The sequence below is a fragment of the Syngnathus acus genome, chromosome 9 (genome assembly GCF_901709675.1).
Source record: "Syngnathus acus chromosome 9, fSynAcu1.2, whole genome shotgun sequence".
Taxonomy (NCBI): Eukaryota; Metazoa; Chordata; class Actinopteri; order Syngnathiformes; family Syngnathidae; genus Syngnathus; species Syngnathus acus.
The window spans coordinates 1,428,375-1,441,693 of record NC_051094.1 but is presented as its reverse complement, the minus strand read 5'-3'; the positions used below and the strand labels follow the sequence as shown (position 1 = coordinate 1,441,693).

General features: G+C 44.1%; 1 protein-coding gene across 2 annotated transcripts; it reads right to left on the bottom strand.

Moving 5' to 3' along the window:
- Window positions 1-725: 725 nt before the first annotated feature.
- On the bottom strand, window positions 726-12,603 carry lzts1 (leucine zipper, putative tumor suppressor 1). 2 transcript variants are annotated; one of them, XM_037258769.1, is made up of 10 exons: window positions 12,422-12,603; window positions 6,611-6,671; window positions 4,985-5,274; window positions 4,799-4,918; window positions 3,467-3,632; window positions 3,009-3,394; window positions 2,642-2,815; window positions 2,431-2,562; window positions 1,612-1,806; window positions 726-1,278 (listed from the first exon to the last, which is right to left on the bottom strand). In XM_037258769.1, exons 3-10 carry the CDS (start codon window positions 5,213-5,215, stop codon window positions 763-765), a joined length of 1,920 nt encoding a protein of 639 aa, XP_037114664.1. In that variant the 5' UTR covers window positions 5,216-5,274; window positions 6,611-6,671; window positions 12,422-12,603; the 3' UTR covers window positions 726-762. The 2 variants fall into 2 exon arrangements, with proteins under 2 accessions (XP_037114664.1, XP_037114665.1); XM_037258770.1 differs by lacking the exon at window positions 6,611-6,671 and having other exon boundaries at window positions 12,422-12,602.
- Window positions 12,604-13,319: the final 716 nt, after the last annotated feature.

Genomic DNA, 13,319 nt, shown 5'->3' with positions numbered 1-13,319 from the left:
AGATGCAGCGGGAGATAGCACATTTTCAATTTCTTCTTCACTACAGCTCTAGAATTTATTTCTTTTTATTCCCGTTGGAACCCATTAATCTCTCCCTTCCACACATACTTGCCTACACATACACCCATCTTTTATGATATGTATTCTGCTCTACTGCTGTTCCATATCAGGAAACTTCAAATATTCAAGATGGAGTTCAACTTAAATGAATTGGATTGCACTAATTTGCATTAAAACAATAACAAGAAATATTAAAATGCGTAAAAAGTCGAACAAAACACAATATACAACATTTGATTGTTTTACTCAAATTAATTGACAGTTATTTTATTGTATATATTGCAAAGAAAATGTTGAAATTTCTATGCAATTGTCATCCAGTATTCGGAGAGTACAGCACCTATTTTTGTTTTCGCATTATTTGTTTTCATGCTGGTGTGACGCGACGTTCATAATAATTTGCGTTCCTATCATAAAATTCTGAAAACTGAGCATCATTTTAATAATGAAAGAACTTGCAGAGTACAAAAAAAGCATTAAAAAAATGATTTTAACCTTCAATAAATTATTATTTTACAACACAAAAATGAGATTTTGTTTTTCGATTCATTTCACTAAATGTCACAAAAGCTAGAAAACGCAATCTGAAATGTTCAAAGCTACAATCACAATAATTAGCATTGGCAATGACATCCAGTGTCTGCTGTGAAGGTTTTTTGAAGTAAAAAAAAAAAAAAGTCAAGTTCAAGTGGAAGGAAGCCGTTATATCTCAGTGGCGATGACGTCATCGTAGGTCTGTAACCCTGAGCTGTACTTGAGATCCAAACCCAGCTCAGCCCGGGCCTCCAACTCAGCAGTCAGCTCCTTCATGAGTCGCTCCAGGTCTTGGTTCTTCTTATGCACCTGCAGGTAGTTGATCTGGAGCTGCTTTTGGTACTTGATGACCTTGTCCTTCTCCTTGTTCCACGTGCGCTTCTCTTGGTCGAAGCTAGTTGCTAGTCTCTGGTGAGCTGTCTTCTCCTCGCTGAGCTGCTGCTTTAGTCTCTCCACTTCTTTCTGGAGTTCCGTGGAGCTTTTACCTTCTGGCTCCTCTTTTTGCTTGTGGACGGTGGTGACTCGCTCTGTGCTTTGTTTGAGGCCACAAGGTTCAGTTTGCGAAGTGCGTTGATGGGGCTTGGGGTCTTTGGTCTTTCCCTCAAAGTCTCTTTCCAGTTGGCCTACTTTTTCTCTCAACAAGTTGGCTTCATTCTTCTTGCGCTGGAGTTCATTTTGACACACCTAATTTGGGTAAGAACAGACAATGAAACATTTGGTGATCACGTTCTTATTTTGAATCATCGATCCTCATTGAAATAAATGGAGAAGCAATTAATCTGTTCCAGCTTCCCAGAAAACACTCATCAAAATGTTGTCAGATGATGCAGATGTTCATTCCTAGGTTTTAGTAGTTTGGGATTTTTTTCACGTGCCAAAATAAATGGAATAAATTGAACACCTACCCAACAGCAACACAGCAGTCTTACAAAGCACTTTATCTTAAATTGTAATAAGTTGACATTTTGTCTTTGAAGTTGAACCTGAGCGTGAAATGTGATTCCAAAGGAACCTAACCTCCATTTCGATGGTACGGGAGCGTAGTCTGTCGCCGCCGTCTTTGTTCTCCTTCTCGAGCATCTCAGCCTTCGCTGTGATTTCCTTCAGTTGCGCCCTCAGGCTGACTATTTCATTGAGCTTGTGGCTGACGTCCTCCTGGCTGTCTCGCAGCTGCTGCTTCAGAAGAGAGATCTCGCCCGCTTTCTGGCACACCTACATGGGGACACCAAGATCACAGTGTCTTCTGTTGCGTGTTTTGTACCCTACTGGGGACTGTTCAAGTATTTGAGCAGCAAATGTTCCACTTTTGGAGATCCAAACATATATTTGGTATTCACCACTTGCTGGCATTTTGTCTCTTCATGATACACATTGGATGGATTTGACCCTGGATAGAATATTTCCTATTTTGACAGGATCTGGGAAAATGATCTTTGCCCATTGAGCACATATATAATAGCATTTGACAATTTCATGCTAAAATCTCATTGTTTCAATAGGTGGACTGTTGTTAAGAACCCTCACAAATTTTAATGATCATCAAGTTTAATATCAGTTTTGAAATGATTATCATTGTCTCGATTGCTGTTGGCATGTCCAGTGAATGGGTACTCGCGACAATGGTCGATACCAGAATCAGCTGCCCTGTTGTGGTAGTTTTACAATCGGGTACTAAAAAATGAAAAGAAAATTACCATCAATTTTGTGCAATTTGAAGGAAAATCGCCCTATTCACATTTGTTCATAACAACACTTTTATTCTCTGCGGGACTCTACGGGGACTTTAAAAGAAAAAAGGTCCACTGATGACCTGATGACTTCTCAATCGCGTCTCACCTCCCACTGAGTTTCCTCAAGCGTTGGAGCGAATTGTGTGCTCTCCTCCTCGAAGGCTCTCAGTCTTCGCTCCGCGAGCTCCCTTTCTCGGCTCAGCTTTACGAGCTCCTCCTTGAGTCTCTCGTTTTCTGCCTGCATAAGACGCAAACCGTGATTATCACCATTTCCTCCGTTGTATGACTCATCGGCAAGGAGGTCGAGGTGGTCTGACCTGGAGTTGGCTGACCTGCAATTGCAGCGCTTGCTGGCTATTTCCATCCATCTGCGAGGCGTGTTGTGTCATGGTGGGAGACCCGCGGTTCAATTCTTGCGACTCATCAGCGCAATACTTTTGTCTTTCCTCGAACAACTTGCAGGTGGGCGCTTCCTTCACCTCGTAGCTCACCTGTTTGTGTCATGGGAGACAGCAATTATACGAAATCAGTGCGTTTCGTTTTATGACGCCTAGGTTGTTAAGGATGGTCAGCGAGAAGACCTCAAAGAAGGTTGATAGCCATGAGGGCAGTTGGTGGATGCGAAAGAAAAAAAAAAGTAGCTTGCATGAGCTCAATGAGGTGACATGCGAGCTAACGACTTACCTGCAACTCTTGCAGTTCATTTTCCCTCTCTAGGAGTCTTTGTTCCAACGTTTCAATCAGTGACGCATCGGTCGTGAGAGGGGAGCGACTCCCTCCCACAGTTTCAGAGAGACGTTTGGGCCTATCTGAAGATAGCGGGGAGCCGCCATCGCTGTTAGCATTTGATGACAAGCCCCCTGGGCTCAAACTATTCTTATAGCCGCCGTCTCGACTACCGCTGTTCACCCAGGGGGACAAATTGGCCTGAGCTCCCTTGAGGAGGCAGTTGGCCGGAGTGGAGCTTCCATCGCTGTGACTGACAGGGCCCGTGGAAGCACTTAGGCTACCGCTAGTGCTGTGAGTGGGCAGGCTTGACATGGAGTTGCGACCAGAGTCTGACAGATTCCCTGAAAGCAAAGGTGGAATCATTTTTTAGGGCATTCAACTCGGAACATTTTTGACGTAGTTGAGATATCGACCAGAAGATGTATCTCGCTTGTGTTGGTTGTCTGCACTCTTTGCTTTGTCCAATTGGCTGAGAATGTGGTCCAGGCTGTTGCGCTGCGCCTCTGTGGAGGAGGACACAGTCCCGGGAATTAAAGGCTTGTATGCAGTGGATCGGACCAGCGACTTCTCAGCAGTGGTCTGCAAGAGTGAAATGACATGTTGTCAGAAATGCTCTGCCTGCCTCCCAACCTTTTTTTTTTTTTTTCCCACAAACTCCTTTTAGCTGACAGCCCTATAAACGCAAGTCATCCCATGCCTCACAGAGCCTAAAATGTCACAATGCAAAACCTAAAATCCTTTTTTTTTCAGATTCTGGCGTAATATCCGTCTATCCGTCCGTCAGTCTGTCCATCCATCCATCCATCCATCCATCCATCCATCCATCCATCCATCCATCCATCCATCCATCCATCCATCCATCCATCCATCCATCCATCCATCCATCCATCCATCCATCCATCCATCCATCCATCCATCCATCCATCCATCCATCCATCCATGCATCCATCCATCCATCCATCCATCCATCCATCCATCCATCCATCCATCCATCCATGTTGAATGGTGAAGAAATGGAACACCACAGTGTCTCTGTCTGTAATGTCCCAGAAAGACACAAGTGGTAGCATACGGTACCTCCTTTCCTCCTTCCCCCCCTCCATTCTATATCTCACCCCGCCCACCCTCATATGCTGCCACGGGGAAGATGAATAGCCTTTTACTGGGTTGTTAATAATATGGGATGCTGAGGTAAAGAGGGAATGCTTGTGAGCTCAGCGATTCCTCCTCAGCAACAACATGACTGGGATATGGGATGCCTTTTTTGATTTGAAAGAATAAATCTCCCTCCCTATCCACCGAGCTCTATTGGAGCTTGATCTATCTCCCATTTCTGCTTCTTACGCCCCAACACTTTGGCCTTAGGGTGCTCTGAGGCACTGAAAGCTTTTAGAAAAGGTCATTTCACTTTCTTATTCTCAGCACATTCAAATCACTTCCTCGAGTAGATCAAGGCATTGTAGCTTATTCATTTGGAAAGGTGTAATTATGAAGATGGTGAGGTTCACAAGTGAGAACTGACCGCTTCCTGCTGTGAGACCTCGATTTTTTTCTTTCTTTTTGAGTGCACTCGAAAATCACTCATTAACGGCGCATAATGGAGCACCGGGACATCATCAGAGCCATTGGCAAAATGACTTCCTGTCAATCCCACAATCCACGTGAGCCGCCCATTATAATTTGAAACATACCATATTTGAAATTCAATTTCAAATCATAATATAGAGAACTAACTGTATTCTTACCCCATCAGTCCCCGACATGAGCGTCAGTTTCCGTCGCTCGTCGGATTTCTCCTCTCCGTTCCGGCCGCAGTCTTCCATCGGGCCCCCTCTGTGCTGCGGCGGCCTCGGTTTATGGCTCACCTGATGTGAAGCACGCTCAGTATTGATTTATTTACAAAATATCATTCAACGATCACGCCAGCCCACCTTGATGTAAAAAAAGTCCTCGCTTCGTCCGGACCGGGAGTGCGAGATGCCTTTGGGGAGACGGATGGGGGAGGAGGAGGCCTGAGTGAAGCTACACTTCAGTAAGCCGTCAAGGCTGCAACCTCCATTGCGTCTAGGCTGGTTTGTTCTAGTTTTCAACCTCATCTCTGAGGCCTTGCAGTGTTTACTGTTGAGTTGGTCGTTGGTGATGAGGCTGCTGACGCTTCCCATGTTCCCGCCGGCGACTGAATGGGTGATTCAACTCATGACCCCTCCCCAGAAAAGTTCATCTGCAACATAGCAAGTTCAAAAGTTGTAAAGGTTTTTTTCATCTCATAAAATCCCCCGCCGATGGGAACTGCCGTTTATTTAACTTTGTCGCTTCCCGTTCGGTGAAGAAGCGACATCTGGAGCAGGTGAGCGAGCATTTGCAAAGTAAACACGGCGGGGGGGGAAAAAAAAAGAAGCCCGTGTTGGCTCCGTGCCCGGCTTTGTGTGTCTCGATTTATGACTTAACCGTCGGATTGCACTCAAAAGGCCTTTGTGCTGTGCTTTTCAACAAATTAGGATATTGACTGACTACATTTGATGAAACCTTTGCGTCCGCTCTACCGGAAAATATGATTGTTTATTGTTTTGCGGCAGCGCAAGCGATGCTGTCCGCCTACACTCAAAAAAGCAAACGAGTCCCCAGATGTAGTGTGACATGATGTGACCCGCAGTGGAGCGTGGAGGCTATCAAGCTCAGAAGCACCCCCGAAGCAGCTGGTCCTCAACTCCTCACCACTTTATAATGACCACAACAACAAAGGCTCGGACTTAAGTGTACTTAATCACATCACTTTTGACTTAAAAGGGTCATTTAGGATTACTGGATGCTTGGCTGGATTTGTTCAAACACAACGTAACACTGTAGATGTATCTAAATTTAAGGAGATGAATGAATTTAAGAAATATTTACATTACTTATTCATTCTTTTATTATTAAGGTATCATTGTAGCATTGCCAAACCATACTAGAACAACCTCCTACTATTTATATGAAAGCTTTATGTTAATATTTGACATATTTATAAAATATTATATATATTTTATTGTTGTTGCTCCTAAGTTTGGTTTGGTGTCCTGAAACTAAATAAATATGATTGTAAAATGAATCCCACTTTGACAGCATCAATCGAAACTATATTTTCTCCCCTCACAAAAACAGCCCGAATTTTAGTCAAAACATTGATTTAGTCCACCATCAGTGTCATTTGACTGTCTTTGTTTGATTACAAGGGGAAAAAGCATGAATAGCGGCGCCTGCGCTGATCAATTGTCATCACCGAAGAAAACAATAAGCAGATGCCGTCTCACAAGGAATGGCAATGGGGAGGAAGAGAATGGCAGCGTCACAAAAACAAGGCAGAGAACCCTTTACACAAAAACTCATTCAAAGGCAACAAAAGTCTGATTGTTGCCAAAATAAAGATCATCCACAATTTCATCTAATCCATCAATCACAGCACTATTACACAGAACAAAATAATGATGTTAACTTTGAAATTTAGGAAAGCTATTGTGTTGCTCCAGCTTTCACTATCATGCACTCACATCAAACAGTCAAATCGCATTTTTACTTACTAAGCATCCATCTCGGACCAGGCCTCGCTCGAGTGATCGGTCCGGTCCTCCACGCGGAGACCTGTCATACACACGCGTGTGTGCATGTATGCTCTTGAACACTAAAATGCGACTAGGCCAAGAGGGTCTGATAATGTGCAGTTGAGGGGTGGGGTCAGCTTTGCATTATAACTGACATGTAAATGGAATGTGTGTGTGTTTGTGTTGGGACCTCCCTCTTTACACCCCCCCCCCCCCCCCCCCCCCACCCTTCCCTGGGGGGTAAGTGTACAACATGCGCACCCTCAGAAGCGACGTGTGCCGCTCAAGTGATTAACTCGAGGCCTTCACAAAAGATCCGCCCTGGGTATTCCCCCTTCGCCCCCTCCCTACTATCAGCCAGACACCTCCTGCTTGTGCATGGAGCTCGTATGTGCTAACCCCCCCTCCCACCATCCCAGCAGCCCTGCACCCACACCGAGCAAACAAGCTGAAGGAGAGAAAAAGGCTGCTTGTTTCTTTGTATTTTGAAGCGTGCCGCGCACTCCTGTTGATCTATTCTCCCCAAACGGGCCCCCGGACCATATTTGAGTGTTAAATAAAGGACTCCACCTCACAATGGAGAAGGAGCTGGAGAGCTTCACTTTTTAGTGTGATTTACCACCTCGCATATTCAAACGGATGAGAGTTTCCGAGGACGTCCCGCAGGAGGTGTTGTGTCCCCCCCCTCCGAAAAACAAACAAGCAAAAAATTGAACGTAGACTGTATTCGATGGCCTCGGAGCGGCGCGGAAAAATCAGGCGTAAATCTAACAGGCCATAGATGTCGCCGAGTGGGCTTATATTTTCTCCTTAATGGGAAGAAATCTGGCAGCTTTGCAACACATCTGTGGATTCATTGTTATGGCCGTACGCGGGGAAATCAATAGGGAGAACATTTGGTGACATCATGTTATCTGGGAAGAACATTTTTTTTACGAGTAGGATTTTTACTCTCAGAATAAAGACACTATCTCAGTGTCACTGTTTTCTGCGAATGTCGCAACTATACGCATCATCTAACGACAGCCAGAAAGGTTGAATAAAAATAATCGGCCTTTAAAATATAAAGTGCAATAAACTTGGCGAATGCATAAATGTTGAGAATTTTCCCCTCACTTGCCATCAAAGGCTGCAAAGTTCTGATTGCATTGGTCAATAGTACATTTTAATTAAAAATGGCTTTATGTGTCCCAAAACGTCGAGCATATCAGGTTTTTGAGATACTTTCATTTTTTCCTGATTAAATCCGACCCATAAAAGCTTGCACAATATAGATTTTATCATGCGTTATCAGTCATAGCTGTGATGTTTTCAAAATAAAAACCCACCCTTAACTGAACCTGATCCTTCAAAAACAAATCTTTACATTTTCACTGGGATACAAAAGCAAAAGTGGTGATTTATTTTCAGCAGTGGCAGAGCTAGAGGGGGGGCTGCGGGGGCACCCCCCCTAAATATAATTCGACCCCCCCCCCAGTTGCCAAGCTGATTTTTCCACATAATGAATCTTTATCAGCATTTTTTGAAGACTTGTAAAAAAAAAAAAAAATTGAGATTATTGTGCGGGTGGCGACTCGCATGTATGCTCCTTTTCACTTTCTCCGTAAGGACGGTTTCATTTCCCTTTTATGAGTGCTTAATATTGCATTAAGCAGTCTCCATGATATCAACGCTTCAGAGAGACGACGAGCCAGGATAGCAGATACACGTGTCCCTCTTTTATCGACACAAAAGTGTTTGCACTTCTTTGTGTCCAAGCAGGGGGCTCGGTGTGTGTTTTAGGGGGGCATGATCATACTCGGCTTTTGAGCACCCGCTGACTCGCCTGACACAAAGCAAGTCCAGCTCACAATGCACCCCCCTCTGCGCACACACACACACACACACACACACACACACACACACACACACACACACACACACACACACACACACACACACACACACACACACACACACACACACACACACACACACACACACACACACACACACACCAACATAGAGCATAGCCAATCGTTTTTAGCGCAGCATTGTGCTAGCACGTGACGAGATTTATACCTGCCTGGCTCACACAATAAGCATGAAACTTTCCACTGTACCTCCACACTGCCAGATGGCCCCGCTTTAATTCTCACTGTCTGTATGTTAATTTTGAACAGATGCATGTATAATCTATCTGGTTCACAGTGTCTGTTTTTTTAGGTCATTCCAGGCCGTCGTATTGTTCTTTGAGTCGGATTTCTTAAGCTGGACTAACTTGCCATTGTGGCGGCTGAGATTTAGCTGAGTTGCGATTTTACAACTGCCACCAAAGTTAGTTTTATTTTGTTGTCTGCAATTTAATCCCAGTCTAGTTATACGCAAAATATATCGACCTGTTTTTCCGAGGATGTTCTCGAGGAAATATATCTGTACCCTGGGAGCTGGGAGGTTATCCCAACTGACTTGGGTCAAATGACAGAATGCTCACCAGTCAGTCACAGACAACCATTCACAGAATGGAAACTTAACCCGGTCAGAGAAAGTAGCACGACACCACCACTAACTCTCGCAGACATTCCGACTCCAATTCTAAACAGCATTTCAATATTGCACACATGCATCTGCGTGCATAAGATACGGCGGATGATCTTCGATTGACTCATTGCAAAAGGTTGCCGGCGTTACGCAACACATTAGATAACCGGAATCAATCTGTGTTTCACGCAAAGTAACTGATGATGACTCCCGTGTAATGAAGCAGGCACTTCCCCTTATCATAGTCGTGACACGGGGGAAATTAAACTCACAAATTAAGCAGGAGCAAGACGAAGCCCAAAATGAGGGAGGGGAGGGGGGGGGGTAGCTAAGAATGATGGCTTGAATTATTGAGAAGTAATACTCCATCATTTTCTCTGTCATCCATTGTGGCTTGTCGCACACACGCAAATTTCCCGAGCTGTGTGGCTGGCTGAGTTGCGGTGATGACGAATGTGACCTCCGGTGGCAAATCAAATGGGAATGAAGTGTGTGCTACAGACAGCCGTCCATCTTTCCCTTTCACCGCGCACACGCAAGCATTCACAATGACAGCAAATAGCGTCTAATTGGCTAATCCTTTTAGTGCATTGTAAAAGGAGATTGAGCATGAATGGGGGGCTGCTGAAGTGCAGACTAGCACAGAGTCATTACGGGCCCCGCAGTGACGAGACGGAGCGCCAGGCTCGGACTGAAAGCGAAAGACGTGCACCGAGTGCCTATGAGAGAGATTTATGGCGCTGCATAATGAAGCCATGACTGCTACATTGTCCTGCACACGGTCTCGTCTGTGAAGGGAGTTGAGATGCAGAGGATGGCTGTTCCATTTAAATCAAATGCTTATCGCATCATCTGCGCTCATTGTTGGCCTCCTCTTTGATAGCCGACCAGCTTTTGGTGACGTGGCCCCCTCTGGTGAAATGAGACAGCGGGTCAACCAAACAATCAAGCGCCTCCACATATTAATAGACAAGGAAGTCAACTGGGCGAGTGTGGCTGGTTAAATACTAATTACGCAATCCTGCCATTTGCATAAACCTGCAAATGTGTCTTTAATTGGGCTTAAACGGGAGCATTTAGAGCTAGAATGATGCGCGGTATGACAGTAAAATAATTGGAATTGGAAAACAAAAAAAAGCAGTGGTGCACCCATTACCAGGACATATTGAGATCCAGGTCCAGAAAATAAAATCCGTGCCGCAATTTGGCTTTGGCCAAAGGTGCTTCTACTCAACCGGTAAATGAGCTCCCAGGGAGCTGGTTTCCTTCTTCTATTGCTTGTTTTGATTTTTTAAACAAACTCTGGGCTCCACTGTTGACATGCTTGCGGCGTTTGTCCGAAAGCGCCACTCGCAATTATTGCAGTCATCGCAATGGTAGCGATGGTGAGAAATCCATTCATGTCAGCTCCTCGCAAGCAGAGTTGCTAAGCATCGCTGATAAACAACGGCTGGTTTACCTGCTTTTATATTGATGTATATTGAAAAAAGAAAAAGAATTCTGATGATGATTCCGCTCTTGTATTGGCTCTCATTTGATTGTGCTAGTTTTAAACTCCTGTCCAAAGGGAGTTTTATAACTTCTGTAAAACTTGGTCACTCTATAATATAAAATATTAATCTCCCAGCCTTTTATTAGAGCGAAAACAGCAAAGTGGATTTTTAGGCGTGGATGTACGATGCGCTTTTTAAATTGCTGCCCATAGCTTATCCTTTTTAAACCAACTTAAATGGCTTGTTTAATGCCGGCTGTCTTGTATGATTGCCCCTCTGAGGTACAAATGACACTTTTAAAAGAAAATTCCCAAATCAGCATGCAATACACACACACACACAGAGCGAGGGCGCAGTGTGTTTGAAGCATTATATGTGCATAGCGAGGTAGAAAAGAATGAGGCCTTTCCTGGCACGGGGGCCCATTGACCCTGCAAGCTGAGCAGAGAGTGATAAGGTTGTCATTCTTGAGCATAACCATCCTCCCACCTCCTAATCTGCTCACGCTCCGGGTGTCTGTGGTTGGTGTAATGTGGGAGGAAAAGGACGTACAATGAGCTCACTTTTCAGAATTCTGCTAAAAATATGAGCCTCAGGCGCTACCTGTGCTGCTCTCCAAAATAAAAACTATTTGACTTGTAGGGCTCAGTAGTTCTTTATAAGGGTGAAGGCCTCGGGCCTCTCCTTCTCGTGGGGTGCCCAAATCAAACTGTCTGGATGAATGTCTCTGGAAATGGAGATGCTATTGTTGGAGAATGAAAGTCACACACATAGAGTAGTTAGCGTGAGGCTACACGTCACTGAGCGGCTTCACTCATGAGGGGGATGCTCGATTTGGGACAGTTATTTTAAGAAATGTCATCCTCAGTCGGTCGTAACAGCGCCAGTGGCAGAATCTGAGCTGGTTATTGCACGTATCAGATTCATGCTATAGCTAAGCTAGCTGGCAAACTAGCTTGGGAGACTCTCTCCGGGGCAAACCGGCTTCGGTCGTCGCCATGATGGAAACTAACGACACTCCCGAGATGGGCTTCATTTAACGCACTGTTAAACATCTGATTTGATGCTGATTAGCTAGCTAGCTAACTTCTAGTTCTACTAAAATGTCTTCTTTTTTCTATTTTCCATCAGTCTAGGCACCATGCTGCCTCTCACAGGTCGGCCTTGGTATTACACACAACATAACAACTTAAACCAATTTTTCTCTTCGTTGCTCATGTATTTAAAATCTTATGTTGTGTTCTCTACTTTATACACCGGGTGCAACACATCCTCCACAAAAAAAAAAAAAAAACCTGACACACAGCCAATATTTTGTCAACGACAATGCACAGCAATGTTGAACATGCTTGGACGTGCCCACCAGTCTTGTCACACCTCAATAACATGCATGTCTTTCACATAAGGCTGCCACTTCATTCCACATAGTTAAAAAAAAAAAAAAAAAAGTTGAATAGCAGTGCAAACAACATTTGTTCCTTTCTGGTTACAAAATTATACGAATATAGTTGAAAAGATGGACAATTTAGGGTCACTACTGAAACACCTTCATGTTAAAAACAGGTTTGTCCAGTAACGGCTATGTTGGTGATGGGCAAATTTGACAAAGCAAACTTCTCCTTCACAGTGTGGACATCCTACTGAAATATATGCAAGCCAAAAAATAAATAAATAAAATAATTTAACACAGTATATGAGCCCGTTAGCTTTTAAGCAAACAAGCTGAGTTCAAAGTTGCCAGATCCAACAGTAACTTGAAATATTTGTGTCGACTTACCTGCTCAGTCTCTCTTCCCAGTCCCAAAGATGGAATGCTTTTTCCCAAAACGCAGAGGATGATGATGATGGCGTCTTCTTCTATGCCCCAGGCTCTCACCTCCTGTCACTAGCAGGCTATGGTGCACTCAGTCCGTCCACTGAACACTCGCATTCCTCCATAAAGTAGCTCTGGCTCTCTCTGCCCGCCCACTCTTTACAGTGCATCTTTGTAGCCCCCCCTCCCCTGAATTCCCTTCTCACTCCGCTCCGTCACTCGTCATCCAAACACGGCTCAACTAAATCCTCCTCCAGCATGCACGTTTCCTCTTGTACTGTAAAATGCAATCCATTTTCTAGGATTAATTGGTGGGAAATGGTTGAATTAACCAGTGGTGGATTCACACAAACACCTTTTATTTCCTTTCTGGACATGGAATGGTAAATAAAATATGAACTCAAAGTCAAAAGGTAAGCAGAGCTGCACTCATTTTTTTGTCGCCATGATATTGAAATTAGCACACACCATTGGTCCAGTGGAGCAGAATGAGCTCCAGATTTATATACTGAAAATAACTTTGTTGCAAATGAGACCTGAAATTTGAATTCTAAAAAAATATATATATATATCTCCCTCGTGTATAATTTTGTTTCAGTAAGGGTGACAGTGATGGCCATCATATAAATTAAAAATTCAGTTTATTTGCCTTTTTATTCAACTTCTTTTACATTTCTACTTGTTCCCGATCATCCTCATATGCTGAAGCACTTCCTGTCTCACCTACCCAGCTGATGCTGTTTGTGTAACTAGGCAGAGTCACTTAAACCTCCATGTTTGGGTCACTTCTGGTTGGCTCCTTATTTGGGCTGTAGTCTACTTGTGCCTCTTGTTGGGGCACCAATGGTTCTTTTTGCCAAAT